The 27,244-nt window shown below is 45.5% G+C and overlaps 1 protein-coding gene across 2 annotated transcripts in view; it reads right to left on the reverse strand.

Annotated features, from left to right (window-relative positions):
- Positions 1-964: 964 nt before the first annotated feature.
- The window catches only part of CEP43 (centrosomal protein 43), a 31,268-nt gene continuing 4,988 nt past the window's right edge, over positions 965-27,244 (reverse strand). Inside the window, exons 5-13 of one of the 2 annotated variants that reach the window (XM_032407489.1) lie at positions 26,672-26,809; positions 21,632-21,712; positions 19,162-19,221; positions 12,080-12,306; positions 9,919-10,031; positions 7,881-7,949; positions 5,482-5,521; positions 4,094-4,190; positions 965-3,019 (exon numbers count right to left, since the gene is read on the reverse strand). In XM_032407489.1, coding sequence (XP_032263380.1) covers positions 2,945-3,019; positions 4,094-4,190; positions 5,482-5,521; positions 7,881-7,949; positions 9,919-10,031; positions 12,080-12,306; positions 19,162-19,221; positions 21,632-21,712; positions 26,672-26,809 — 900 coding nt within the window. In that variant the 3' untranslated portion in view covers positions 965-2,944. The remainder of the gene's footprint in view (positions 3,020-4,093; positions 4,191-5,481; positions 5,522-7,880; positions 7,950-9,918; positions 10,032-12,079; positions 12,307-19,161; positions 19,222-21,631; positions 21,713-26,671; positions 26,810-27,244) is intronic. The other variant, XM_032407488.1, reaches the window with a different exon arrangement.

Genomic DNA, 27,244 nt, shown 5'->3' on the forward strand with positions numbered 1-27,244 from the left:
TAAAGGGCTGGTATCCAAAATCTATAAAGAACTTCTCAAACTCAACACCCAAAAAACAAATAATCAAGTCAAAAAGTGGGCAGAAGAGATGAACAGACACTTCTCTGAAGAAGACATACAAATGGCTAACAGACACATGAAAAAATGTTCATCATCATTAGCCATCAGGGAAATCCAAATCAAAACCACACTGAGATACCACCTTACACCAGTTAGAATGGCAAAAATGGACAGGGAAAGAAACAACAAATGTTGGAGAGGTTGTGGAGAAAGGGGAACCCTCTTACACTGTTGGTGGGAATGCAAGTTGGTACAGCCACTTTGGAAAACAGTGTGGAGGTTCCTCAAAAAATTAAAAATAGAGCTACCCTATGACCCAGCAATTGCACTCCTGGGTATTTACCCCAAAGACACAGATGTAGTGAAAAGAAGGGCCATATGCACCCCAATGTTCACAGCAGCAATGTCCGCAATAACCAAACTGTGGAAAGAGCCGAGATGCCCTTCAACAGACAAATGGATAAAGAACATGTGGTCCATATATACAATGGAATATTACTCAGACATCAGAAAAGATGAATACCCAACTTTTACATCAACATGGATGGGACTGGAGGAGATTATGCTAAGTGAAATAAGTCAAGCAGAGAAAGTCAATTATCATATGGTTTCACTTATTTGTGGAACATAAGGAATAACATGGAGGACATTAGGAGAAGGAAGGGAAAAATGGGCGGGGGGAATTGGAGGGAGAGATGAACCATGAGAGACTATGGAATCTGAGAAACAAACAGGGTTTTAGAGGGGAGGGGGGATGGGTTAGCACGGTGATGGGTATTAAGGAGGGCACGTACTACATGGAGCACTGGGTGTTATACGAAAACAATGGATCGTGGATCACTACATCAAAAACTAATGATGTATTGTATGGTGACTAACATAATAAAATTAAAAAAAAAAAATAGGGGCAGGGACACAAATAGGAGGGAATAAAAGCTTTTTATTCACTTTGAGTTATCAATAAAATGACACCTCACACTTGAAAAATTCCACTGTAAAATTCAGGTTTTACCATGAAAATGTGTTTCATGGATGAGTCTGTCAAAATGTATTTCGAAACAAAAAGAAAATACTAGTTACATGCTCAAAACCTATCTAACTGAGATACACATGTGGAAATGGAACTTCTCATCACTAGGTATATGGCCGATGATGGAGGAAGGCTCCATGTTTGGCCCTTTCTGCCCGTCCTCCCAGATGTCCTCAAAAGGTCAGATTCTCTGGGTAACAGAAGAATGACAAATTTCAGATGCTGCTGTTCAAAGTTTTCCATAAATTTAAAAAGCCACCTCCTGCTCTCCTTTCAGATAATATAAAAAATAAGTCACACAGTTGACTCAGATTCGAGAGGCCCAGAGCAGAACACAAAGCTTTATAGAAAGCGATGGTTTACAGAGAGGACATCTAGGGAAATGCATTTTACAACAAGCACATTGGGGGACTTTTAGCAACAGATGACATCTCCCCCCGGCGCTGCGTACTCACACGGGACACGGCACGCCACCAGGACTGAGGTCAGAGCCCGCAGAGTGAGGGCAGGCCCACAGAGCGGCTCCCAGGTCGCACTGGCCCACTTTCTGTCCGACTTCCTCTTGGTGTTTGTGGCTCAGTTTCACTTAGATGTTACACAATCACACTGTCATGTTATATAATCGCAACCCTTTCGTTATCACTGCCCTTCCCATACGAGGGCCCGGCAAAGACTTCCATGACACTGAGGCAGACAGGAAAAACCGGCACTACCGGAACGACGAAGTCTGCTCACTTACTGAAATCAATCAAGTAGGTCTAGCTTACTCTTTATTAATAAAGGTGACTTTTAATAAAAAAACATAATTTAATTCAAATAAAAAAGTACAAAATGTAGCACACGCTCACAGCTTCACTTACAGTCCTGGGAACACACGCAGCACCCCCAGCAGTGCGGGTCAGCGACCCCCCGGGACAGCAGCACGGCTCGGGCAGAGGGAGCGAGGCTGCCCGCAGGCCAGCGCCGCCTCCATCCAGACGGGGCTGCAAGGAAATACGGACAGTGCACAAAGCCCAGCACTCCGGATACGGTCTGAGGCCATTACTGCTGGACAGTCCAATTTGGATTTTAATACGATCAACTTACAGATCGGAAATAAAAGCACTGCTTGGTGGTTTCAGATGCATTCTGGTATCAAGTATGTTTCCAGGCATCTTCAAACACAATAAATTACAACAATAAAGAAGTCAGCCTGTGACCAACAGCTTCTTCTATGGACAGGGAGGCGACCACGACTGCTGTCAGCGACAATTCATGGATTAGAAGTCAAAACGACCTCTAGATTTCTTCGAAACAAGCAAAACTAGCACACACAGGAGTATTTAATAAAAGCTTACTGGTCTAACAACCCTTCCACATGGAAGGAAATACAAAATAAAGCTGACATATCAAATCTAACTTTCGGTAATAAGCTTCAGGCCACTTTGCCAACTCTCTGCACAACCGCCTAGTATCAAATATGCTTTGATTCTGGATGGCTAAAGCCACACACACACACAGAGTTGTGTGAACCTACAGCTTTATTGACACCTTTCAGTAAGCTATTAATACTCATATTTTCATGGGTTCACTCCTTGTAATGAATTTGAGCTGTAGATAATCAACTTCCACAGAGAAATGTGTAGCCAAACCAAATTAAGAATATTGTATCTTCCACACATGGGCTCAACTAGGAAGCTTTTGTTTAGTATAATGAAAACTTAAATTTTTAAAAATATCTGCAGTCTTTTTGAAACACAAGGCACCAATAGGGAGCAGACATTCCAGCAAAGAGTGATTGTCTGGGGAAAAAAAAAATGGAACTGATCAGAGTCCTTTGTCCTTTGTTGATTAGAATACTTCCTTCTTTCACGTCTATGCAACATCTTCCAGATAATCTGCAACGTCACTGAGCTGGGACACAGTCAGGTCCTGTGTCAGGTCATCAAGCTTGGTTATTCAAAAGAAAAAAAAAGAACCAGTATCAGAATGCAGAGTCATAAACAATTCTTAAAATACATTGCTATAATTTAAATACCTTATACTCTACAAACTGCTTCATATTCCTAAGTCCTCTACCTCACCCTCTTCCTATTTTGAAATCTGTGAGAATTACCAAAAGACTGAGCTAATAGCAAAACTCTACATTAACAACAACACAAAAACCTGCTAAAATAACCCGTCTGGAGCCCCTCTGGTAACTTTAATGCAGCACGCGGTGGCCTCCGAGGCCGGCATGAGGTGCCAGGTAAGAGGCAGACCGTGGAGGCTGACCACATGTCGGGAGTTCTCACTCAACCTCGCCAACAATCCTGGGAGGCAGGCATTCCCACTTCCACTGCACGAACAAACCAGCCAAGGACTGAAGGTTAAAGCTTGCCTAAGAACCACAGTCCATGAAAGAACACGTGCCCAGACGTTGCTGGCTCAGACGTGTTTTCATTATTAACATTTCATTTCATTATAACACCATAATGAAACATTATAACATTTCATTATAACCCCTCTCAAAGGCCTTCCCGTCTGCTAATCCCTTGATGGTCACGAGCACTCCCTCCTCACTCTGGAAAGCAACGTTCACCTCCAGGCTGTAAGGACCTACGACCCGAGAGGCCCTCGCCTGACCGGGCTGCAGCTTTCTGTGGGCACGACAGGAGATCCCGAGGCTCCCTGGCCTCTCCTGACACACATCGAAGCATACGCCGCTGTCTGCCTAATAAAAAGGTCGTATGTGGACCTCCGTGGGGGACTCCTCACTGTAGAGCCTGAGTCCCCTTCTGCTGTGCCGCCCCCACGGGCTGAGCTGACCTGCCCGCTGAGACGCAGCTTCACCGCCTCTCTTACACCTGCGCCACTTTCTAGCCTGACTTCTCCAAACAGGACGACTTGCTTCTGCTGACTACACCACCAGGTGGCCAGTTCGGACTCCAGAGCCGGGGCTAGGACTTTGTTAAAGCTCTGCGGTCCACCACCGCAAGAGACTCGGGCACACGCAGCACTCCCCGGGCAGCGCCCGCACCGTACTTTATCACTGGTATTGAGGTCGTCGATTTCCACAGAAAGATCTTCTTCGATCTCTTCACCAATACTCAGCTCACTTTTCTCTGAGCGATGGCTGGTACTAGTTTGAGAGAAAGAAAAGAAAAAAGAACGCTGAATATAAACATTTAAATAAAATATAATAAAATGATATTAAATTTAATGAATTTCATACATATTATCTCACTTGATCCTTAAAGTGACTTAGTGAGCCACAAACAGGCGAGTCACTTCAAGAGACTAGAAAACGAAGATCCATAAAGGTGACCGTGGCCACAAGATCAAGGAAGACGCAAACCCAGATTTGTACTATTTCATCTACTACATCATGCCACTCCTCAAAAAAAAAACTATTTAATAAATTAGTGTTTTTTTTAAGATTTTATTTATTTGAGAGAGAAAGAATGAGACAGAGAGAGAAAGCATGAGAGGGGGGAGGGTCAGAGGGCAAGGCAGACTCCCTGCTGAGCAGGGAGGCTGACGCAGGACTTGATCCCAGGACTCCAGGATCGTGACCTGAGCTGAAGGCAGTCGCTTAACCAACTGAGCCACCCAGGTGCCCAATAAATTATTCTGTTAAAAAATAAATATAAATTCCCAATTGGGGGAAGAAAAAGAACCTGTCAATTGTATAAAATTCTCAGACTCTAATTTAAAATTTCTAATCGTATCCATAACAAATATTATTTCCAAACTATTAGGCAACTCATAGGATTATACTGTCCTTATGTATGTAAAAAAGTGGTCTGAAACAAAGTATTAAGCGATGTCATCTGAATCAGAACAGTAACTGGAGAGGGCCATTTTTATTTTTTATTTATTTATTTATTTATTTTTTAAAGATTTTATTTATTTATTTGAGAGAGAGAGCACATGAGAGGGGGGAGGGTCAGAGGGAGGAGCAGACTCCCTGCAGAGCAGGGAGCCCGATGCGGGACTCGATCCCGGGACTCCAGGATCATGACCTGAGCCGAAGGCAGTCGCTTAACCAACTGAGCCACCCAGGCGCCCGAGAGGGCCATTTTTAAAGTTGTGTGTGCCTCCCCCCCTCCCCCACCGCCGCATTTGGGGAGAGCACATGGATCCCGACAACCTGACACCTCTGAGCGACTCTGCGTCCCTTCCTTGGGGCCTCTGCTTGACCCATTCTTATCAAGTTTTCTGGACGTAACACATTTGTTCACATTCTAATGCCAAACCGAAACAGGCTTCAAAGTCCAGTGTATAATCCTGGATTAACTGTCTTCTCTCCATCTGCAATCAGTACGAACAGGAGAGTCTAATACACTAAAATGAGCACAAATGGAATTCTGTCCTACTTCCTGTGTCAGAAACTGTTTACACTGTATTTGTTGCCCAACTATGTTTCTCACCTATTAAAATCATCAACGTAGTCATCTTCTTCTCCAGTCCCTGGTAAGTTTAAGAAAAGATATGTTATGTTTATACCAACATCCACAATTTATCTGCGATCACACACACACATTTCCTTCAGGAAAAACTACATTAATGAATTATATTGCAGCAGTAAAAAAGAAGTCACCAGGATCAGAAATAGTATTTTTAACATATGTGATATGAAAGCAAATGACCAAATAAACTGCCTAGGAAACAATAAAATGTCATAAAATGTAGTTAATACCCGGTCTTTTATTCCAAGTCTCTAAAAGCTTAATTGCATTGTATGTTTACCATTTATAAAGTCATTTGATATTAAATGATATTATATTCATGATAAGAGCAAGTTATCATAACTGTTACTGACACTTTTTTTGAGATTTTTTTTTAAAGGTTTTTTTTATTTGTCAGAGAGCAAGAGAGCAAGCGAGAAATAGCAAGAGATAGAGCATGAGCAGCTGGGAGAGGGAGAAGCAGGCTCCCCGCTGAGTAGGGAGCCGGATGCGGGACTCGATCCCAGGACCTGGGATCACGACCTGAGCCGAAGGCAGATGCTTAACGACTGAGCCACCCAGGTGTCCCGTCCCTGTTACTGATACTTTCAACTCAACATAGTATATAAAATTTCAAAGGATCACGAAGTGTGAAGAGGCTACAGAGCAAAGCAAACAGGAGCATCTCACTCAGTGAGACGTAACGGGGTTCAAATCCCAGCTCCCCCGTGAAGAGCTGTCAGCCCGTGGGAGAACTAGGTAACCTTCCTTGGCCGTTCCCTCAGCTGTGAAGATGGCCAAACCCACACCAAACACAGGGCTCGCGTCAGGATCCATACGTGCGAAGGGCTGGACCCAAGCCTGGGACACGGTCTGCTCCCCACAGAAGGCCGCGGGACGAGCAAGGGCTGCAGACGAACGGAGCAGCATCACCAGCGTGTGACCGCGCGGCCCGAGCACCTGAAGACTTCCGAATCCCCCTCCCCCTCCACATCACCTGAGGAACAGGGAAAGGCCCCCGAGAGCCATCTTCCAGGGACGGCCGGCACGGGGAGGACACACAGCCATGTGTGTGGCTGCCAGAGGAAGAGCGCAGACCGTGAAGAGGAGGCCCGGCTCAGCGGCCAGCAGGGCTCGGAGAACCCTGGATGCTCGTGAGTCCCTCCAAGTGTCAGACCAGACTATGCCTACACAGACGCATCCCTGAGGGCATTCAAGTTGTAGACTAGTCAGACAAGTTGATCCTCTTCCGATAAAGCCCATGATTACTTTATCCATTTGTCAAATATGTGTGCGACTCCCAGGACCCCTGAAGTACCAGAGTAAGCGGTGTTTCTACCCTCAAGGAGCGCCAGTGGAAAGAAAGAGGCAGCCGACAGCCAGACAAACCAGATGCTGTTAGAGGGCCTGGAGAGAACTCTCTGAGGGAAAACCTAAAGAAGGTACCAGACATACAAATTATTGGGGAACGTGGGTTCCCACAAGAAACACATGCAAAGGCCCAGAGACAGGAAGGGTGCAGTGGTTTGGAAAACAGTGAGGACACCAATACACCCTCAAAATAATGAGTCTGGGGGGTGGAGGGGGGAGACAAGAGGAGGTAAGAGTAGAAAGGCTGGCAGGGGCCACCGAAGGCCTAGAACGTCATGCTCAGGACTTTAACCAAAGTGCAAAGGGGGAGGGGCAGGAGTGGAAGAGAACAGGGAAGTGATGTGTAATTTCTACTTTCTGTAACATCCAATTCCTGCAGGAAGAAGTGCGCTGGGGGGAGGGGCACGCCTGGGTGGTGTCGTCAGCTGAGCGACTGACTCAGGTTCGGCTCAGGTCATGATCTCAGGGTCATGGGATGGAGCCCCATATCTGGCTCCGCACTCAGTGGAGAGTCTGCTTGAGATTCTTTCCCTCCCCCTCTACCCCTCCCACCACTCACACACTCTCTCAAATAAATCTTAAAAAAAAAAGTGACTGCCTTTGCACAAACTGTCGTCAGTCTGAGCTGAAACCTCTCCCCTTGGCCCTGACCCATCAGGTCCTGGCAGAGAAGTCACTTCCTAGGTGAGGCCTTTCCGGAATGCCTAGGCTAGGGTAAGTCACCCTACTATCCATTTCCACGCCACTGCATATGGACTCTCAACTCCAAGTATCTGTAGGGACCTGTCTGATGCAGATCTTCCCTACTAGAATCCGAGCTCCACAAGGAGAGTCTGTTGCGGTTGGCTGTTTTATCCACCCCGGCATATGGAGTAACCCTGGATTCACGAAGACCATCCAAACATCTAATTACAAAGTGCTCACTGTAGGCTAAGCCACTTCAATTTAGATTTTATTCTAAAAAATAATCACCTTCGGGCCATCAATGCTAAAATTAGAAATCTAGTTACCTAATCCAAGTGATCCAATTTTATCATTGACCAATTTCAGATCTTTCAAAACTGTGTTTCCTCTTTTACCTGTGAAGAAAAATATTCACATAAATTGACTTTGAGAATACAACAATCTCTAAACTGTACCACTTTTCTTCAGCATAGGGTTTATGACTAAAACGTCCAAACCAAACACCAAGAAAGAATTACAAGCTCTGATGATGCTGACGTCATGCACTGCCTGCCCTTGGTCACCACACGTCACCACACGTCACCACACGTAACCACACGTCACCACACGTCACCACACGTAAACACGTAGACTTTACTGGAACCTGACCACCAAAATACTTTCTGACCCAACTATCCGGCGTCACCATCTATAACAAGCCTCACCGGGTATGAGTTAATTACTCTCATCAATTTTACTTTCCTCTGAACTTCTCAATGTTGCTTTAATTCAATTGCTATTCCATTTACCCAACTGACCTCACTGGTTTTATTTCTTCAGTCCCAAGTGCTCAATGTCCTGTCCACATCATTCTTCCCTGATCAGTGTTAAGAGTGATGTGATCATGACATGCTAGACTCCTACTGCAGGTGACAAAGACCAGGAGAAAGGACAACAAGAGGGAAACTGATGGGGCGCATTAGCAAACATGTGGCAAGTTTGCCAGATGGCTAAAAGCAGCCACACATCATCTCCTTCGCCTGTCCCGGCAAATCCTACTGCCCCAACACATGACATAGAAAGGTTAATAAATACTGCAAAATTACACAAATTCATACCACAATTTCCTAATAAAGATCTGCTTTTTAGGAAATGTTCTCAAAAGAGGCACATTTATGCCTGTGAACATGCTGTCGATGAAATCTACATTTACTATGATACAGTAAATGAAGTTCACGCACATATCTCCGTGTTTAAGGCTGTGCTTTCGAATCCTTGGTCTTGGTGCCGTCTGTGTGTGGGGAGGGGGCAGGAAGTGAACTGTAGTCGTATGGCCATTCCATGTCTGCCTGACACCCCACCTCTCTGCTACACGTAAACACATCAGATTCATACCCCATTGAAATCTCGCCATTTGCACAACATAAATAGAGATACAGAGTATAATGCTGAGTGAAGTCAGTCAAAGAAAGACAAATACCGTATGACTTCACTGGAATGTGGAATTTAAGAAACAGGTGATGGGGATTAAAACATACAATTATCATGATGAAAAAATATTTTAAAAAATGAAACATACCTGTACTTCTGAAACAAATAATACATTATATGTTAAAAAAAAAAAAAAGAAGATAGCAGGAAGGGAAGAATGAGGGGGGGAAATCAGAGGGGGAGACGAACCATGAGAGACGATGGACTCTGAGAAACAAACTGAGGGTTCTAGAGGGGAGGGGGGTGGGGGGATGGGTTAGCCTGGTGATGGGTATTAAAGAGGGCACGTTCTGCATGGAGCACTGGGTGTTATACGCAAACAATGGATCAAGGAACACTCCATCAAAAACTAATGATGTAATGTACGGTGATTAACATAACATAATAAAAAAAAGTAAAATAAACCTACTATCATGAGTCAAAAAAAAAAAAATCAAAACATACACACAAAAAGAAAGTGATGCCAATATCCAAAGTAGAAAAAAAAAGATAAAACAGATCCAATAGCTAAAAGACGAATATTTTAACATTCGTATGATAATTACTGTGGTATCACAGAATCTAAAAAACAAGTTCTTAAGAACTGAATTTAAATCCTACTCAAATCAATCTAAATGTCCAACAGAGAAAGGACTTAAAAATGTTTACTATATAAGGCAGGTAAAAAGTCAATTTCCTAAAAAAAAGTATTTTGATGGCACAGGAAAAACAAGACAAAACGATGAAGTGAACACAACCTTATTAAAGCGCAAAGAACAGGAACTATCACTGGTAAAATTATGGGCTTTTCCTGAACAATAAACAATGACCACATAGCATTTAAGAGAAAACACATCCTGAGTCCTCCAAGTCCGTGTCTTCAGTAAGGAGACCCGGGGGCTTCCAGGCACTCACTTTCAGAGTCTTTAAATGAGGGGGCTCCGGTAAGGGAGCTGAGTCCACTTTTCAAGGGGGGCGCGTCAGAGAGTGATGCAAGGCTTCCTGCTTGCTTACTAGGTTCACTTCTCCTAACAAGAAACAAGCGTACAGTTAAAGGTCACACTTACGTTCGGCCACTAAGACATAAGCAACGTGAATACACCGTACATGCACACAGTGCTGGGAAAGACAGGTTATACGCGTCGTAGACTCAAAACCATCAAGCATACCTACAAGGCGAGGCAGGCTGAGCGTCATCACAAATCCACGGGGCAAGTTATCCGTGAGAAATCCGCTCAGCTCCCAAATGATACCGCTGTTTGCCATCTTCAGTGTCCGTGACTTTTATCAGAGGCCCCTTCCAGCGCCCAGCAATGCAGGCAGGGGACAGCACAGGTGACCCGCGCAGCCAGGTCGTGGGGAAGAGGCACCACAGCCCCGCCAGCTGATCTCCCCAACAGCCCTGCGCTCTGCCCTCCTGCGCACCCCCTCCCGCCACTTCCTACCTCTCGGAGGCCTCCTCTCCAACCCTGCCCTGCACCCCCCACTCAGGTGGGAACCTTCACAGGCTGCTGCCCGCACACCGCCCCCACCTGCCCACCTGCCCACAGTGCGCCCACACCCCCCTCCTTCCAGCAGCCTCCGCAAGGGGGTGCTCTGCGTCCCCAAGCACAGCACCCCCTGCACATCACTCGTCTCCTCTCTTAATGCAGGACTGTTCTCAGCAGACATGCGCACTGTGATTTCCCGCTATTTTTCCCCACCCCGCTCCTCCACACCCCTGAACAACACAACTCACCAGGAAAGCACTCCCCACCTACAATCCCCCCCATCCTTTCCTAAGCCCATTCTAATCCTCTGATACCCTGTCCCCAACCCCCCCCCACAATCCCATCATCCCCGCCTCCAAGCTGCTGTGCGCCGTGGCTGACTTTCAGAACTTAGCTCAAGGACTCACTCTGGCCTCCTCCTTCCAGAACACCTCTCCTGGGTCCTCTCGGTCCCCTTCCCTCTTCCTCCTCCTCCTCCCCTCGCTCATCTCCAGGTGCCACTCACTTCCCAGGTGACCACCTCTAGGCTCCACTGGCAGCAGGATCGAACATGGAAACCTCTCCCCTCATGCCCAGACCCCTTCCCTGCAGCCGGCTTCACCTGTGCATTAGCAACCTGCCCACACCTGACCCATCAGAAGTGAGTTCCAGACTGTCACCTGGCCCACCTGTGCAGCCAACCCTGCTCGCCATGCTTCACCTGTCAGTGGTGGTGTCCACCTTCTGGTTACTCAGCTGAAAACCCTGAACTTCCCTTGATGTCACTTTATTCTTTAACACTTAACAACAAATCCTTTTGGATCTAACCTCAAAAGACATCCCCAAACCATCTATTTCTCACCACTTTTGCCATCATCTTTCACCTGGAGAATCCTGACAGCTTCCCGGCTGGAGACCCAGCAGCCCAGGGAGCCAGTCACTCTGCTGCTCAGACCCCGGGGCCCCCAGTGTCCCTCGGGGTAAAGCCCCACTCCTGCTAGAGTCAGCACCGCCCCGACGGGAGGCGGCTCCACAACGCCCCCAGCCGTTCTCTGACCTGTCGCTCACCTCTGCCTGCGCTGCCTGGGGCTCCGGGATCCGGTATCCGGGATCCGCCAGGCTGACTCTCTCACGAGCTTGGGCTCTTTGCTCAACCAGCCCCTCGAAGGCAGGCCCTCCCTGACCTAACGCCATCACGGGACAGCACGCACCTCCACACGCTCACCCGCCCCCGCCCCTGCTCCGCCCCGTCACTCCGGCCGCAGCCAGCCAGCCCAGCGTGTGCGGATTCTCACTTCTCGCTGCCTCTGCCCACAGGCCTGTCAGCTTCTGACGGCAGGGGCTCTGCTGTGTTCTGGCCGCGCAGCTCGCGCCTGGAACAGCACCTGGCACGTGACGGGCACTCAGTCTACACTTCCCTACAGAAATTACGAATATCTACGCTTTTTACCAGCGGGAATTATTTTACAACATAAAAGGCTTTATGGACAGAAAATCAGACTTACATATTCAATAATTATAGAAGTTTTAGCAGCTCATTTTTTAAATATATTTAGAAATTGTATTTTTAAGCCCCTAGTTTGATAATCCAAAAAGAGTTTACTCACCAACCATAAGTTTTTTCTGGTTTAGGAATGGGATCATCAAAGAAAGAATCCCCTTCCATATCATCTTCATCTGGACAAAGACCCGCTTTGTCTTTGACATCTAGACTTTTGTTACTTAAGAAAGATCCAGTTTTCGTTTCGTGGGCCAGCAAGCGGAGACCACCTTTGCTCTTTGGTTCTGATGAGGAGACACTCGTATCACTCTGACTAGCATCATTACTGGCCTTCTAGAAAAAGAAATGGGAAAGAGAAGAGGCCTCCTTGGTGAAATAAAACATAAATAAGCAATTTTAAATAGCAAAATGTCACATGAACATACACAAATCTATGTCTACGTGTGCAAGTGCATGAGGGGGAGAGTAACTCCAGGACCTAACAGTTCACCCCCAGTTCATAGCATGGCCGACTTCTGAAGGAGAAAATGTCCACAATGATGTGTTCAGGCCATTCTTTGTCTCCCGCCCTAAATGGAAATATCTTTACCTATTCCATTTATAAACAACTTCTGCATTTCCTCTTAAGTGCACATCACTCCTTCGAAAATTATCTTAAAAATGAGTAAATTTCCAACTTGCAGAAAAGAGAAGGCATTACTAGTAACGGAGGAAGAGTAGTTCACATACACGAACCAAGTACTAAAGCGTCCGTCAGTAAAAACAGCAGTTTTCCACCCAGGGCGAATGCGACAGGTGTCAGGGTGAAAGATGTCGCCTTTCCCACTGCCGTCCGAAGGTAGACTGGCTACTGAAAGTGCTGGTCTGGATTCAGACTCTCAGATAACTTCCTCTCGTGCCCAGGGACCTGCGCCATGGAGGTCTCCGGGCATCTTGAATCATACAAAATACTCAAGCATTTTTACACCCATCCCGCTGATCTGGTGATGTTGGCACAAAACAGCCCAGTGCATTTCTCGTTGCACAAGGCCTTTTTACTCCATGCTTGGTCAGACTGTCTATGTCAGTAACAAGAGTAACAGCAAACACAAACCACCATGCTCGTCACTACAGAGGGAGCTGACATTTCTGGAGCGCCTTCCGGTCCTCCCACAGGTTACGTCCTTCTCACTCTCAAAAGCAGCCTACGGTGCGGGAGGAGCAGGTTCTGGCTTCTGTGCAGACACGGAAGAGGCGGCATGCAGACACTCCAGTCATGTGCCAAGGTCCCCAGGAAGTGAGAGGGTCAGGTCAATACGGAAGTCTGGTTCCAGAGCTTAGCTCCTAACACTTAGGTCACGCTATTCAGTTGAGTCGTATGAAAATAGAGCTTCTGTGGGTTAAAACGGACAATTTCCCAAGATTTAGCCGTGCACACTGAAGAGGGCCGTGCTGTGTACAAGGCCTGTGGTGTGCGAGAAGACTCTCCTGAGCGGTGCGGGGGCAGGCCGGCCATCCTCCACGACTAAGCACGTGATCCTAAGGAACTGCCTGTTCGCAGGCGTGAGTGTCCCCAAGAATTCAACCAGAGCAGGCTCTTCCAAACCTGGCTGCTGCTGGGAGCTAAGCAAGAAGGCGTGTGCAGCTGGGGAGAAGTTTCTGGAGAAGACACTCCCTGAGGAGGACTGCCCTTTCAGCACGCGTAGAGACAGAATGGAGCGTGTATGAAGATGCACATTTACAACAGGCAGAGGCCAGCACTAGCCGAGAGCAGGCAAGACATATGCTATACAATTTCTAGGGCCTTGTACAGAAATTAATTATCGTAAAAGACAGGTCTGGAAAAATAAACACCAAGTTATCATCTTTTAGACAACACAGGATATTTTCCAAGAGCAGAAACATTTTACAACTTTCTTGAAATTTTCCTGGTATGATCAAATACAGAGAAGCACTAGCCTCTTACATATTCCTTAGATTCATGGCCACTGTAATTTATGATTTATAAATGTTGAAAACCGGATTTATAGATTTTCAAAGACATATGCATTTGGAAATAAATACCAAGTCTTGTGATATTTAAACCCATTTACAATTATAGATCCTGAGAGATCTATTCTCTCCATCAAAACACTCCTGAGAAAATTGAGGACAGACTGGTGTGAAATAAAATGGAATGTAATGTACATGTAAAGCAACTTTACAAAAAAACCACACTTATTCCAATAAAGTCTGCCTTCCCCATGAATTCACACATTACCAACATAACTTAAGTCCACATGATGAACTATCTAAACTTAGTAACTAACATCTACCCATGACTAGTTTTTGACTGCATTCAGCAATACCCCTGCTATAGGAACAAAGACTAGTTTGAGGAACACAAGTTTCATGGACAAGCACACTCTGATGTTCAGCACAGTATGAATTTTTAAAAATAATAGTTTGCTTTAAAATTATAGGTTTAGTTATCTAGGGAGTAAAATTTAAAAACACCTGATCTGTTTCGGAACTGTTTTCAAAATCCATTTCTAAACCACACAGAAATGTGTCATTTTAACTATGGCTACCTATTTACCAATAGGACCGTTACTCAGTGGGTTACTAAGGAATTCACTAAACTGAATTCCAAATCACTTTTAGGTTAGAAAAAAATTCACACCAAGAGAAAGATTTATCATAACATCTATAAATTAACACTCAAGTACTACAGAACTTTAAGAGCAATTTCCATGCAGGAAATCCAAATCTTTTGGGCAACAAGAAATCAAGTCATGACATAAACCCTGGGATCTGTTTAAAAAACCTTAAGTTTTAAGGCATTGTCCGGGGATTTTTGTTACACACCTTTGTTTCAAACAGTGCTTGCTTAATTTTAACTATTTAGATTCCTCCTGAACTTAGCTCCAGTTTATCCACATCTAGATGGTAGGAAGGCAAGTAACTAATGTTTATGTGTATAAAACAAAGACTTGCCTTGGCATTCATTCCCTGGATAGCCTCACAGGCCTTAGCAGTTACGGGTTCAACGGTGTCTCCCGGAACAGATGAAGCCCTAACTCCCGTACTTCAGAGCGTGCCCTCACTTACAAATAGGGTCGCGACAGATGTAACTAGTTATGATGGGTCACGCTGCAGGAGGCAGGCCCCTAATCCACTGTGCCCGGTACCCAACAAGAGAGGACACTTGGGGAGAACACATGTGAACGGGACAGCGGGGATGGGGTGATGGGTCTACAAGGCAAGGAACGCCCGGGACTGCCAGCAAGAGACTCTCGTCCCAGCCCGCAGGGGGAGCCTGCTGCACCGTTACCCTGATTTCAAACCTGCAGCCTCCAGAACCGCGAGACACTAAATGTCTTGTTGTTTTAAGTCACCAAGTTTGTGTACCTTCTCACGGCAGCCCTACATATAGGTGTTTATATTAAATAACTAAAACCCATAATAAAGTTTGTCTTTTCAGAAAACCGAGAAACCTACTGAACAGCAGTCGTTACATTCCCTTGGACCAATCTCAAGACTAAAACTTCATGGTGAATTACTGTGAAGTTGTAAGAAAGTTTGAGCATATACTTAATGGTCTACAAGTACACTTACACATCTGGATTTCAGTCATTTCTAGATTAACAGAAAATGAGCCTCACAGAGAAAGAAGTTTCACCGTGAAAATAACTACAAATTTCCCAGGTGCCAAAACATGAATTATCACTAGAGCATCTTAAGAACCTAAAAAAAATAATAATTTTGTTTTTCCAAGCTCATAACAGAGAAACATCAAAGCTAAAGAAATACCCCAGTTCTGCAAAAGTATTTAAAAAATGCATGGGTATTAATTCCCTTCCCCACCCACACCTCAAGGCCCCAGCTCTCCTCTCCCACCCCACCAAACGCCTTTTCTTGACCCATGATTTAAACAATTCTACCACAGCTGTAACACACATATATTTAAAATTTATTCACCTAGCACATAAACACTGTAGGATTCTAGAACCAGAAAACAAACATTTAAACTCCTCTAAAAACTCAGTGTTTCTAGAAATCCCGTCTGTGTGCTCTACAGACTATCTGTAACTCCCGTAGATCCCTATCTCTGGCTCCGACACCGGACTTGAGAATGACCCTCCGCACAGATGCTCCGCTCCATCACCCGATGCAGCCAGCAGCCTGGGGGCCAGCGGGGAATGCCCGCTGTCCAGTCTCAGATCTGAAGCAGCTGGAAACGCGGAGCTGGCCAGGCACAAGGGCGAAGCGTTGGGAATACTGTTCACCCAAGTGTATTCATCCATCCCGGAGAGAGAGAGAGAGAGAGAGTGCGTGTGTGTGTGTGTATGTATAAGGGAATGACAGTGAATGGTTTATCTAGAAAGCCCTGTCTAGACTGAAAAGACCCACAAATATGCCTGCCCTCCCACCCCAAACATATATACATTGTGGTCTTCATCACTGCCCTTAATCAGCTTACCCCAGAATTTTGAAAACAAGGAATAACAAATTTAAAAAGTCCTTTTAAAGGAACTGGAAGCAAAAAATACCTCAACACACACTAGTTTTAAAATACCTGAGAACTGATTACAAAAAGGATGACCTTTCCTATTATTTAATGTAGTGATAAAAAGCATCTTAATCTAAGTATTACAAACAAAAAACATCTAATAACATCTTAAATAACAAACCTAAATTAGTAGAACCTACCAAAAGTCTGTTGTCATTTTTGATATGCATTTTTTTTCCTCAGACAACTGACACCATGTTTGGTAGAACAAAAGGGTTTAGGGCGCCTGGGTGGCTCAGTTGGTTAAGCGACTGCCTTCGGCTCAGGTCATGATCCTGGAGTCTCCGGATCGAGTCCCGCATCGGGCTCCCTGCTCAGCAGGGAGTCTGCTTCTCCCTCTGACCCTCCCCCCTCTCATGTGCTCTCTCTCGCTCTCTCATTCTCTCTCTCAAATAAATAAATAAAATCTTTAAAAAAAAAAAAAAAAAAAGGGTTTACACTGAAATAGACTATTACAGAGGATACCTTGGAAGTAAGTGTTAATATAGACTTGGAATGTTTAAAGAAACGCCCTCCCACCGAATACTTCTCCACCAAGTATTCCAATTCTCCCACCCATCCTTTACTGTCTCACAACAGTAACAAAAACTTTTATTTGCACCCAACTTAAATTCCTTCAAAAACCCTGTATTTTGCTCTGTACTTTGACAGGTTTATAATAGCAAGTACAAATCAATTATTTATACACACACACACACGCACATGTATATATACATATATGAATAATCTTTAAAGTTCATTTCTAATATGAATATAACTTCTCTGAAAGCCACCAAGGATCTCTGAATGAGCCATTAATACTGTGCCTTCCTGTACGCAAAAGAAGTAACAAGACACATCAACAGTCCTTGTTCAATGTCCTGGGCTCTCCTGCTGCCCCGCTCATGGTCCCTTCACTGCACGCCTGGCTCATGGCAGGCAGGGTTACTACCACTTAGAGCTCTGCACAACGGGGAAATGCCACCTAGCTCCCCTGTGGATGGCTCCCCCGGGCGCCTTGCTACGTACCTCAATGACCACATGCAGCATGGCATTCAAATATTAAGATGTTAAGAATGTTAGGATATTAAGGATCTGCAAACCTACTGCATGCCTGAGGCAAAGCAGAGAGGCTGAGGAATGAAGAGCCACGGGCTCACCTGCCAGGCTGGAAAACAGGCAATGCTGGGTATAATACAGACTTAGAAAGGCAATTCAGAAAAAAAGTCAAGGAAGTAGAGGGGAAAAAAAGGTTCCAAAGTGACTTAAGTATCTTGGGTCAAGAATACAAAAAATGAAATAAAAGGGGCCGGACGGAGAGCCTACAACTGCAGGGCAGGGCCCGTCCGGATCCCTCAGTCACCCCCGGTCGGGGGAGCCCGCGTGGCCTGCCCGCGGCAGAGCTGGCGGTCTGCTGGGCACCACGGCTGTGTGCTGGGAAGTGAAAGGTGAAAATCCGTTTTCTAATGTGCTCTGGTTTAGACAATGTATAGACTTCAAAGTGTTTTAACCGATAAGTGAGAAAAACTTAATACTATGAAACATGCTTTTAACTTTCTTAAAAAGTCCAAGAAATTGATTAAAAGTATCTTTAAAAATATGCTGTTTTATTTTCTTAGTCATCTTTCTTAAGGTGGGTCTCACCTCTCCAATTAGACTGTCACCTGCCGCAGTGGGGCCCACAGTGAATCTGTCTTGACCGCAGCCCTTCACACAGCAACTCCCACCAGGTAACTGGTCACACATACTTGCTAATTAATGCTCTAAATTGTCTTCTCGTGTAGTAACACATAAAAATAATGTAACAAATAGAATAATGGGAATCTACCAGTGAAACCACTAGAACTAAAGGCAGCTAAGACAGCAGATACAATTTTTAAAAACCCTTTAATTTTGAAGATCTTCAATAATCTATACATAACCTAAGGTTCAACAAGAACCAAAGATTCTTACAGCACTAAAAATTAAATATCTTAAGTATCTTATTCTAAACAAATGTGAGAAGTATACTGACGAGTAGTGCTTCTAAGACCTGTAATATTTAAATTTTAAAAGCAGCTAATCTACTGGCTTAGTCGATTTTTGTCATGATTTGGGGAGGAAAAAAAAAGCAGCCAAGGCCCCATCACTGCAGAATCAGCTCGCCCAGCCCTGCGTGTCCCCGCGGGTCTCCTGTGAACCAGGGCTTCCAGGGAAGGCTAACCGATGTGCAATGGTCTGATACACCGCCAAATGCTCAACACAAACAAAAATGTCTTGAAAGAAACTAAGTTTAGCCTTTAATTTATCAATTGAAACTTACCCAAAAAGTAGTTTGATACGCTATTTACCTCAGATAAAAATCATAACGTTAAGAATATGTATATGACCATCCATTCAAAAGGAAAATATTTTCAACTTTATTGCCAACAAAACAAGGAATTCTCAAAGTAAAACTGACAGCACATTTTTAAAATCCAACAGTATGATTTTCACCTGGATAAAAATCGAAAAGTCAAATTACTTTTTGTTTTACGCCCCATGACGCGATCATATTCTGATCACAGCTGGAAGACAGTGACACTGCACAGAACACTGAACCCTGGGCCAACAGGGATTCAGTGCCCGCTAGGAGCCCACAGAGCTGGCGGTCTGCTGTGGCAGAGGCTGCTTTTTTCCTCTGCCCTCATGCATGTTACCTTGGCACCAGACTTCTGCCCGCTTGTCTTCTTCTTACCTTGTCCTTTATACCTTGGTATCTGAGCATGAGAATAAAATGACATTTTACCAAAAAGTATAAATCTTTACAAAGAAACTAATCCATAACCAAACTAATAAAGTTTCTTATTAGAAAAGCTCTCAAGGGGGCACCTGGGTGGCTCAGTCAGTGAAGCGTCTGACTTAGCTCAGGTCATGATCTCAGGGTCCTGGGATCGAGTCCCGCATCGGGCTCCCTGCTCAGCGGAGAGTCTGCTTCTCCCTCTGCCTCTGCCTGCCGCTCCCCCTGCTTATTCTCTCTCTCTCTCTGTCAAATAAATAAATAAAATCTTTAAAAAAAAAAAAAAAGAAAAGAAAAGCTCCTAAGAATGGAAAACCTAATCAATATGTTCCTTTCTGAAACCCACATTTTTTTCCTCGTTCCTGAATTCCCTTCTCCTGCAGTGGTTCACCCTACGTGTAACTACCGAGCCTCGCAGTGACTGGGCCCGCGCCCCCCGCCCCGCCCCACAGCAGCCTAGTGCAGAACCACACTCGGCCGGCGCTCCATGGCAAAGCCAGGCCTGGCCTCCAGAGCAGCCTCCCCGAAGAGCGGCCCCGGCCTCGCCTTGCTCGGGAGCACACAAAGCGGGTTCCTGCGGGCCGGGCAGGACTCAGCTTGGCCACAACGTCCCACAGCCCCAGAGCCCCGAGTGCTCTCCGTGGCACGCAGCCTGACGAGGTACCCTGAGAGCCCAAGACGATTCAAAGACCACTGAGAGAGAAAAGAGAGCTGGCAAGGAACAGGTGGGGAAAGCTCTGAAACCCCAAATCCACATCCTCAGAACTACAGGGAACTGCAGCTCACCTGCCACCAGAAGGCCTCCTCTTGACACGAGTCAGCCACGGCCCTGCGGACACGGCCACTGCCCCACGGGCCTCCCAGCCGCACGGGGAGTCGACAGGAGGCGGCGAGCGCGAGGGGACAGCTGGAGGACAGCTTACTGCTCTCCAAACCCACCTTGGTAACTACCGGCACTTCTCTGTATTTAAGGCAACATTTCCTGACTTAAAAGATTCTCATCGTAATTCTTAGATCTTGAAAATAAAATTTGTGTAGAGAAAGTATGTCAAAGACTTTAATCTGTTATCCTGAAGATACACCACAGTAGAAGGTTCGTGTTGCTATTTTGCTTTACAAAATAATAACTGGCCAAAAAGAGAACTTCCAAACAGCTCAATTCTATAGGTACTGATATTGTGGAATAAGCATTAATTTTAACCCCTTCACAGCCAGACATGTTCACAGAAAGCAAAGCTTTTTTACCAAGGCTCCTATATCTGACAATTCATTTAAAGGGACTTTTTAAATTTACTCACAACCTTGCTCCCTCTGTAACCATGGTGACAGTCTCCCATGAGCATCGAGGGAAAGCCCTCCCCACAGCGAAGGCTAACCAGATCTCAGAGAGAAGGGACACCTACAAACAGCATGATGGTCTCTTCCCTCGGCTGCAAATAAAGCATAAAATCCTTTGATTTCCAAATTGAAAAAAATGAAAAGGAGCAACACCATAAAGACCCAGCGACAGAACAAAGGGGACCACGCACTGGTGTCTGAGCCCAGGCATCTGAAAGAGAGAAACCCTCTAGAAGCCACCTAGTTGAAGAGGTACCGCTGTGCCCACAAGTCAGTGCAGCACCATCGTGCCCCAGGGCACCACCCGCATCCTGCAGAATGGGAGTCACAGCAGCCGTCACGGCACAACCTGACCCAAACCCGTCCTTGGGTACAACCGGTTGGTTGTACCAACACACAGGACGCTGCAACCAGTCCCGAGACAACATATCCCCTAACGATCACTGTTCCTGTGATCCTGGACTTGAAATTCCAGTGTTCCACTCAGCATTTTTCTCCAGTATGCCAAATTCCAGCAATCAGACAGCCTTAACTTTAACAACCCATAAACCACGCACACACACACACACACACACACACACACCCAGGGCACATGTATTTTCTTATAAATCCTCAAAAGAGCTCATTAATATAAAAAAACCACTATAATTTACAATTCTAAACTGGTCATCCATCTATAATATTCAACACCACAATATTCTGGAACAACAGTCTGGAACCTAGTATCCTCAAGCTAGGGATTTATAAATGAAAAATAAATCCTCTTGTCAACTGAGGAAGAAAATTTTCAAAGTACCAAACGAGTCCAAATAACTCACAATTCTGTGATTCAGCAGTGCATTCCTTTCTATGACACAAAATTCAAAAAAACTACCAACAAACTGAAATAATTGTCATAAATATATGCTTCATTAAGGGGAGAAAAGCAATTTCAAGAAACTACGCAGCATTTTCATTACAAAACAAAACCTGGAACAAGGAGGACGAGGGTGAGAAAAGCTGAGCCCCGTGGAGTCTGAGCACAGAAGTCCTCGTACCCGCGGCCTACTCACCTTACTGGGACTGCTGTGAGCGCTTGTTTTGCCTTCTGGTGACTTCGGTGGAGAATGTACATCAGATAGATCTAGTGCACCCTAAAATATTTCACAGTTTAAGATTAAAACATAGTTTAAAATAAAACATAAATACACTATTAAGCCTCAACAGCATTTTAGCATTTAAAACCACTACACAATACTGATGTTTTTAACTCTTTCTAAATTATGTAAATATTCTCACTAGATTTTCCCCAATTGTACTCAAACAAAAACAAAACAAAACACACTTAGATTCTAATTGCCTACGTATCTGACCCAGTCCCCTTGAACAGGCCGCTCAGTCGCGGGGTCCAGGTGCCCCAGACGAAGCCGTCGCTCAGGACCCGGCGGCCCGCACCAGCCCTGTCCTGTGATTCGCACACATCTACTCTTTGACCCTCGCCAGACTCGCTGCCTCCTTCACTCTGTCTCCAGAACACCAAACAGCGGCCGTGTCGGAAAACACGTCCCCCTTTTCAAAGGACCACACTCCCCTTCCTCCTCTGCACGCTCATGCCACTCTCTCATCTCTTAGAGCACGGGGGCTTGTCTGGCCACGCCACCAAACTGCACGGCCACCAGACCGCACCGCACCGGGCTGCACCGCGCCGCACGGGACCGAACCGCACCGCAGAGCCCCCGCAGGGCATGGCACGCCACCGAACCGCACCGCACGGCAGCATCACAAACCCACCACGTTCAGGGCACCCGTTGGTCACTTCTCAGCGCTATGCTAAACGCATAGTGAATGGAATGGAATGGAAGTGACCTAAAATTCATCCACTACATCATTAGCAGCTCTGTGCACTGTGTGCCTATTAAATATTGGTTATTTTGCTTTAAAAATCCTACTGATGTCTACAGCTCTTTATTTATTTTTTTTTTTTTTTAAGATTTTATTTATTTGCGAGAGAGACAATGAGAGACAGAGAGCATGAGAGGGAGGAGGGTCAGAGGGAGAAGCAGACTCCCTGCTGAGCAGGGAGCCCGATGTGGGACTCGATCCCGGGACTCCAGGATCATGACCTGAGCCGAAGGCAGTCGCTTAACCAACTGAGCCACCCAGGCGCCCTACAGCTCTTTAAATATGACAATGTGCTGCTCATCATACCTTCTGCTCCTCCCTCGAGCAGCGTGACTTCTGGTATGGCATCATCTTCTCCCAGGCAGAAAACCTCATTTCACCTTTGCAAATTTTTCTTCTTCCCATATTACCCTCTGAGACCCTAACCCTCTGCCGTAATATTAATTTACCAAGTCTTATTGCTTCTTCCTTTAAAGGGGAATCTTTATCTGCCCATTTGCTTCTGCATTTACTGCCACAATCATTCCTGTCTAAATTTGCCTTCTAGTGGATTTCACTTCTCCCAGTCTTTGAACTTCTCCCAATTTCACCATCTAACCTTCACAAATTCATCTTCCAAACAAGTACTTCCTCTGTACAAAAGTCTGCAAAAGCTTCCCACTGACCTTGAACACATTATCTGTGAAGAATCCCCGTTGGGGGCACTTGGGTGGCTCAGTGGCTGAGTGTCTAACTCTTGGTTTCGCCTCAGGTCATGATCTCAGGGTCATGGGATCTAGCCCCTTGTTGGGGCTCTGCACTCAGCGGGGAGTCTGCTTCAGATTCTTTCTCCCTCTGCCCCTCCCCACCATGTGCGCTTTCTCTAAAATAAATAAATCTTAAAAAAAAAAAAAAAGAAGAATCCCTGTTGGGTTGGACCCTGCAAAGGATACAAAGGTGAGCCCAAGCCCTTGTCCCCAGCCAAGGGATGACGTGGGGAGGGACGGGCAACCGCAGGGGGCTGCCACACCCACGCAGAGCCAGGCACTCAGTTACAACAGCTGCCAGCAGAGAGAGAGGAAGAACAAGAAGAAACATCCCAGAAGGCAGAGTGGAAGAGAGACCGTGAATGACAACATTCCACGGCTGAGTATGGGGATGATGCACCATTTTAGGTGGAGAGCAGATGAGAAAAAGGCAAGAAAGCAAAAGCCACTTTCAAGTATAAGCAAGTCTGGCTGAAGCACAAGGTTCCACGTTTCAAAAAAAGGCATAAGGCTAGAAAAATGAGTAGGCACCGCATCACGCAGGATCTTAACATCAAGGCTGAGGAATCTGGAAACTATCTAGTTGCCATTACACAGTGATTGCAATTTTTAAAGTGAAAAGGAACAGATAAAAGGTTGAACCTTAAAATGAAGTCAACAAGCATGAAGGACGCAGAGTGAGTGCTGGCCATGCCCGCAGGGGTGCTGGGGAGCAGGACCAGAGTGACTGCAAGGTGCTCACGGGCAGGGAGGGGGCTCACCCGGGGCAGCGCGGCAAACAACCAAGTGCTGGGATTCTCCACGCTGGGGAACATCCAACACCCTGCAAAATCAACTCAAAGTCACGGTAAAGGACGTGGGGCATAGCAACCTGATTCTTAAGGTGGTTTGAAAATGCACTTTTGGCAAAAGCATCACTAACTGAGTTCAATGGGCTGAATCCACAGCTAGTTTTCTTCTCCAGCATCAGAAGTCAAAGGTTAATAAAACCTAAGGAAAGGTGTCCCCTCAAAGTTATAAACACTAGTGAAGATGGAAAAGCCAAAATGGACACCTGTGAGTTCCCTATTTTAAATATGAATTTGACCACTGATTTATGTGTGTATACACATACACACAACCAATTAAAATGACATACCCCAATATTCAGAGGAGAAAAGTAGCAGAGTGGGTATTTCATAATGGTTTCAAACTTTAAAGAAGTAAAACAATGACTTCTTGAAGCTATAAAAATCTTCTCCTGTGTCCGTTTGACAGAAACCCAGCTCTGAAACAGGGTAAACTGACTGGGGAGGCTTCGGATCCACCAGTCAGAAAGACATATAAAGAATACATTTCTTGAGTTTTCATTTTCAAATCAACCCAACTAGACAAGAAATCTCTTACTGGGTCTCAGTTTGAGGCAGATGCCCTGTTTAGCAGCACACAGAGTTTCCCAGTAATCAAGCTTGCTTTCTTCCATCGTGCTGCTGGTACAGGCGGGAGAGAGACTCCTTCCTGACAGGACTGAACCGAGGGCACAGAGAGGCAGCTCCTTGGATTGAAACCAAGGAGTCACAGAAGGACAATCAACACGAACACAGAAATCTGGAGCAAGAACTGGAACTGGGTGGTTATCTGGGAGGACACATATTTTTCACCTTTTGCGACTTTCACTTTGTTAGAGTGAAGTCTGTTTTTTCACACAGGATTCAAATGTGTTCGTGAGTTAACAAGGGGTATGTGTGGGGAAGAGCTGGAGATTCTGGTTTCATGCTGGGGAAAGGACTGAGCTGGACGTAGGGAGCCATCAAACAGTAATGAGAACAGAACGACAAACGATGATGATGAAGGCAAAGACTTGCAGATCCCTGCATGCGAAGCACGGTTGCACAAGCTACCCTGACTCCCCTCGGTTCTCACCACCACCCGCAAGGCTGTTACTTCCATCATCCCCATTTCGTGAGTTAGGAACCTAAAGCACGTGGAGGTTAAGTGTCTTCAGAGAGTCACACACAGGACACAGCAAAGCTGGGACGTGACCCCAAGCATCCTAGCTCAGAGCCCACGCTCGTGCTCGTGAGCTCAGGGACAGCACGCCTGAGAACGGGGGCCACCAGCACCTCAGAGAGCTGAACCCAAGAGCTGCTGCAGCACGCCCGCCCCCGCCATGCCCCACTTTCCGCTGCAGCGCCCCCTTCTCACCCCAGCGCCCTACCCCTGCTGCAGCATACCCCACCCCTGCTTCCCACTCCAGCGCCCCGCCCCAGTGCCCCACCCCAGCTCCCAGCTGCGGCACCCCACTCCTGGCCCCAGCTCCCCGTAGCCGCCTTAGAACAGCTTCCCAGTCCTCTCCTCTACTCTCACACTGAGACTGAGTTTAACAAAATTTCCACTTGAAAATTTCCACTTGAAAAACCCTTTAACTAAAACCAATTTGACTCCTAAAATGTGTGGTACTAACCATTTACTGTACACTCCCCTCTATTACCGTAAGCCATCACTTACACGTCCATTTCCTTATGGGAACACATTTTATCTTTAATAACTCTCAATTCTTCTAGTCCAGGAAACTGTTTTATCTTTCCATTCAAAGCACCTGTTTGTTATGCCCGATATGCAAGAGGTGCTCAGTCAGGCTCTCCTGATGTTCAAAGATTCTAACACAAAACACGCTCTGAGGCTCTCCACACAGAGCACAGCAAGTGCACAACCCTCCACATTCTTACTTATAAACCAGTGACTAAAAGCACACATTTAACCGGGAGTCTGAGACAGCTACCACATGGTCCACATCTGTGAAACAGTATCTCTCTGTAAAACTAACGTTTGTAACTAGTAACTAAGAATCAGACAATCTCATTAGCAGATCTCTAAAAAGGAGTAAGAAAAGCAGTAGCTAATCAAGAAAGCAGAAGTTTGAAAATGCTTAGAAACTAAGCACAATCAACAGCTTAAACAGCTTTAAGTCTATTTTTAAAAAGCCCTTAAGTTCAAAAAATTAAGTAGCCTCTAATTCAGCCCTGTTCTGTTTAAAACGGTAACAAGACTACTACTAAGAAGCTGAGTGTTCTCTGCACTTGACAAGCACTAACCTGTGCCTCAGGCCTCACAACCGCCACGATGCCGCCCAGGGGGAGGCGCCCGCTCTCCCGATGCCGCCCAGGGGGAGCCGGGGAGGGGCCTGCACGTCCGAAGCCAGCCAGCCAGTGGAGGAGCGCGGCTGGTTCCACACAGCCGGACCCCTGACCCCGACGCCCGAGTGCCCATCTGCAGAACAAGCGCGGCACCAGACTCAGCTGCCGGGTCTCCAATTTTCATCAAAATGTGCCTTTATGTGATCTGACTGTGTTTTGTTTTGTTTTTAAGGAATAGCTTCTTTCCATTTAAACTTTGATTCACTATGTATGCAAAACTCTGCATGGCTACACTAAGCAGCCAATAATTACAATAGGAAAAGCTAACAGAGGCTAGAATTATACTTACCTCCCCATTGGTTGGTCCTTTTTCTTTCTGTTGACACCGTCTGATCACTTCTAATAATAAAGGGCCACCCACAGTACCTTCCGCTTCAATAATACCTAGATCTCGGGCTAAATTCTCTCGGCCTTCAAGACCTTGAAACTAGAGGAGAGGTAAGATATAACAAGTAAGATATAAATGCAGAGAAGTATGCAAATTATTTTCAGAGATTAAAGAAAAATATTTTGGGGACGTAAAGATATCTCTAAACACAGAGAGATCATTTTTATAATGAATAAAATGCCCATTTAAAAAAATTATATATTTCTTTTAACCAAGTCTCTACATCCAAAAATGGATGTATCTGACATCAGAACAAATTAATTCGACAAAACACTCCTTTCAAAGTTCTACGAAGCAGCATGGGTACCAGCTATCTACAGCTCACGTGGCTTTTAAGAAAAAGATAATCAACTACAAAAAATAATCTATATGCAAGACCCTATAAAGTGTCAAATGTTGTTAAGTTTCAGGTTATAATGAACTCATCTGTACCAAGGATGGTTTCAAAGGATAGATGTAAAAAATTCATGACTC

Source organism: Phoca vitulina, unplaced genomic scaffold, assembly GCF_004348235.1.
Source record: "Phoca vitulina isolate PV1807 unplaced genomic scaffold, GSC_HSeal_1.0 scaffold9, whole genome shotgun sequence".
Classification (NCBI taxonomy): Eukaryota; Metazoa; Chordata; class Mammalia; order Carnivora; family Phocidae; genus Phoca; species Phoca vitulina.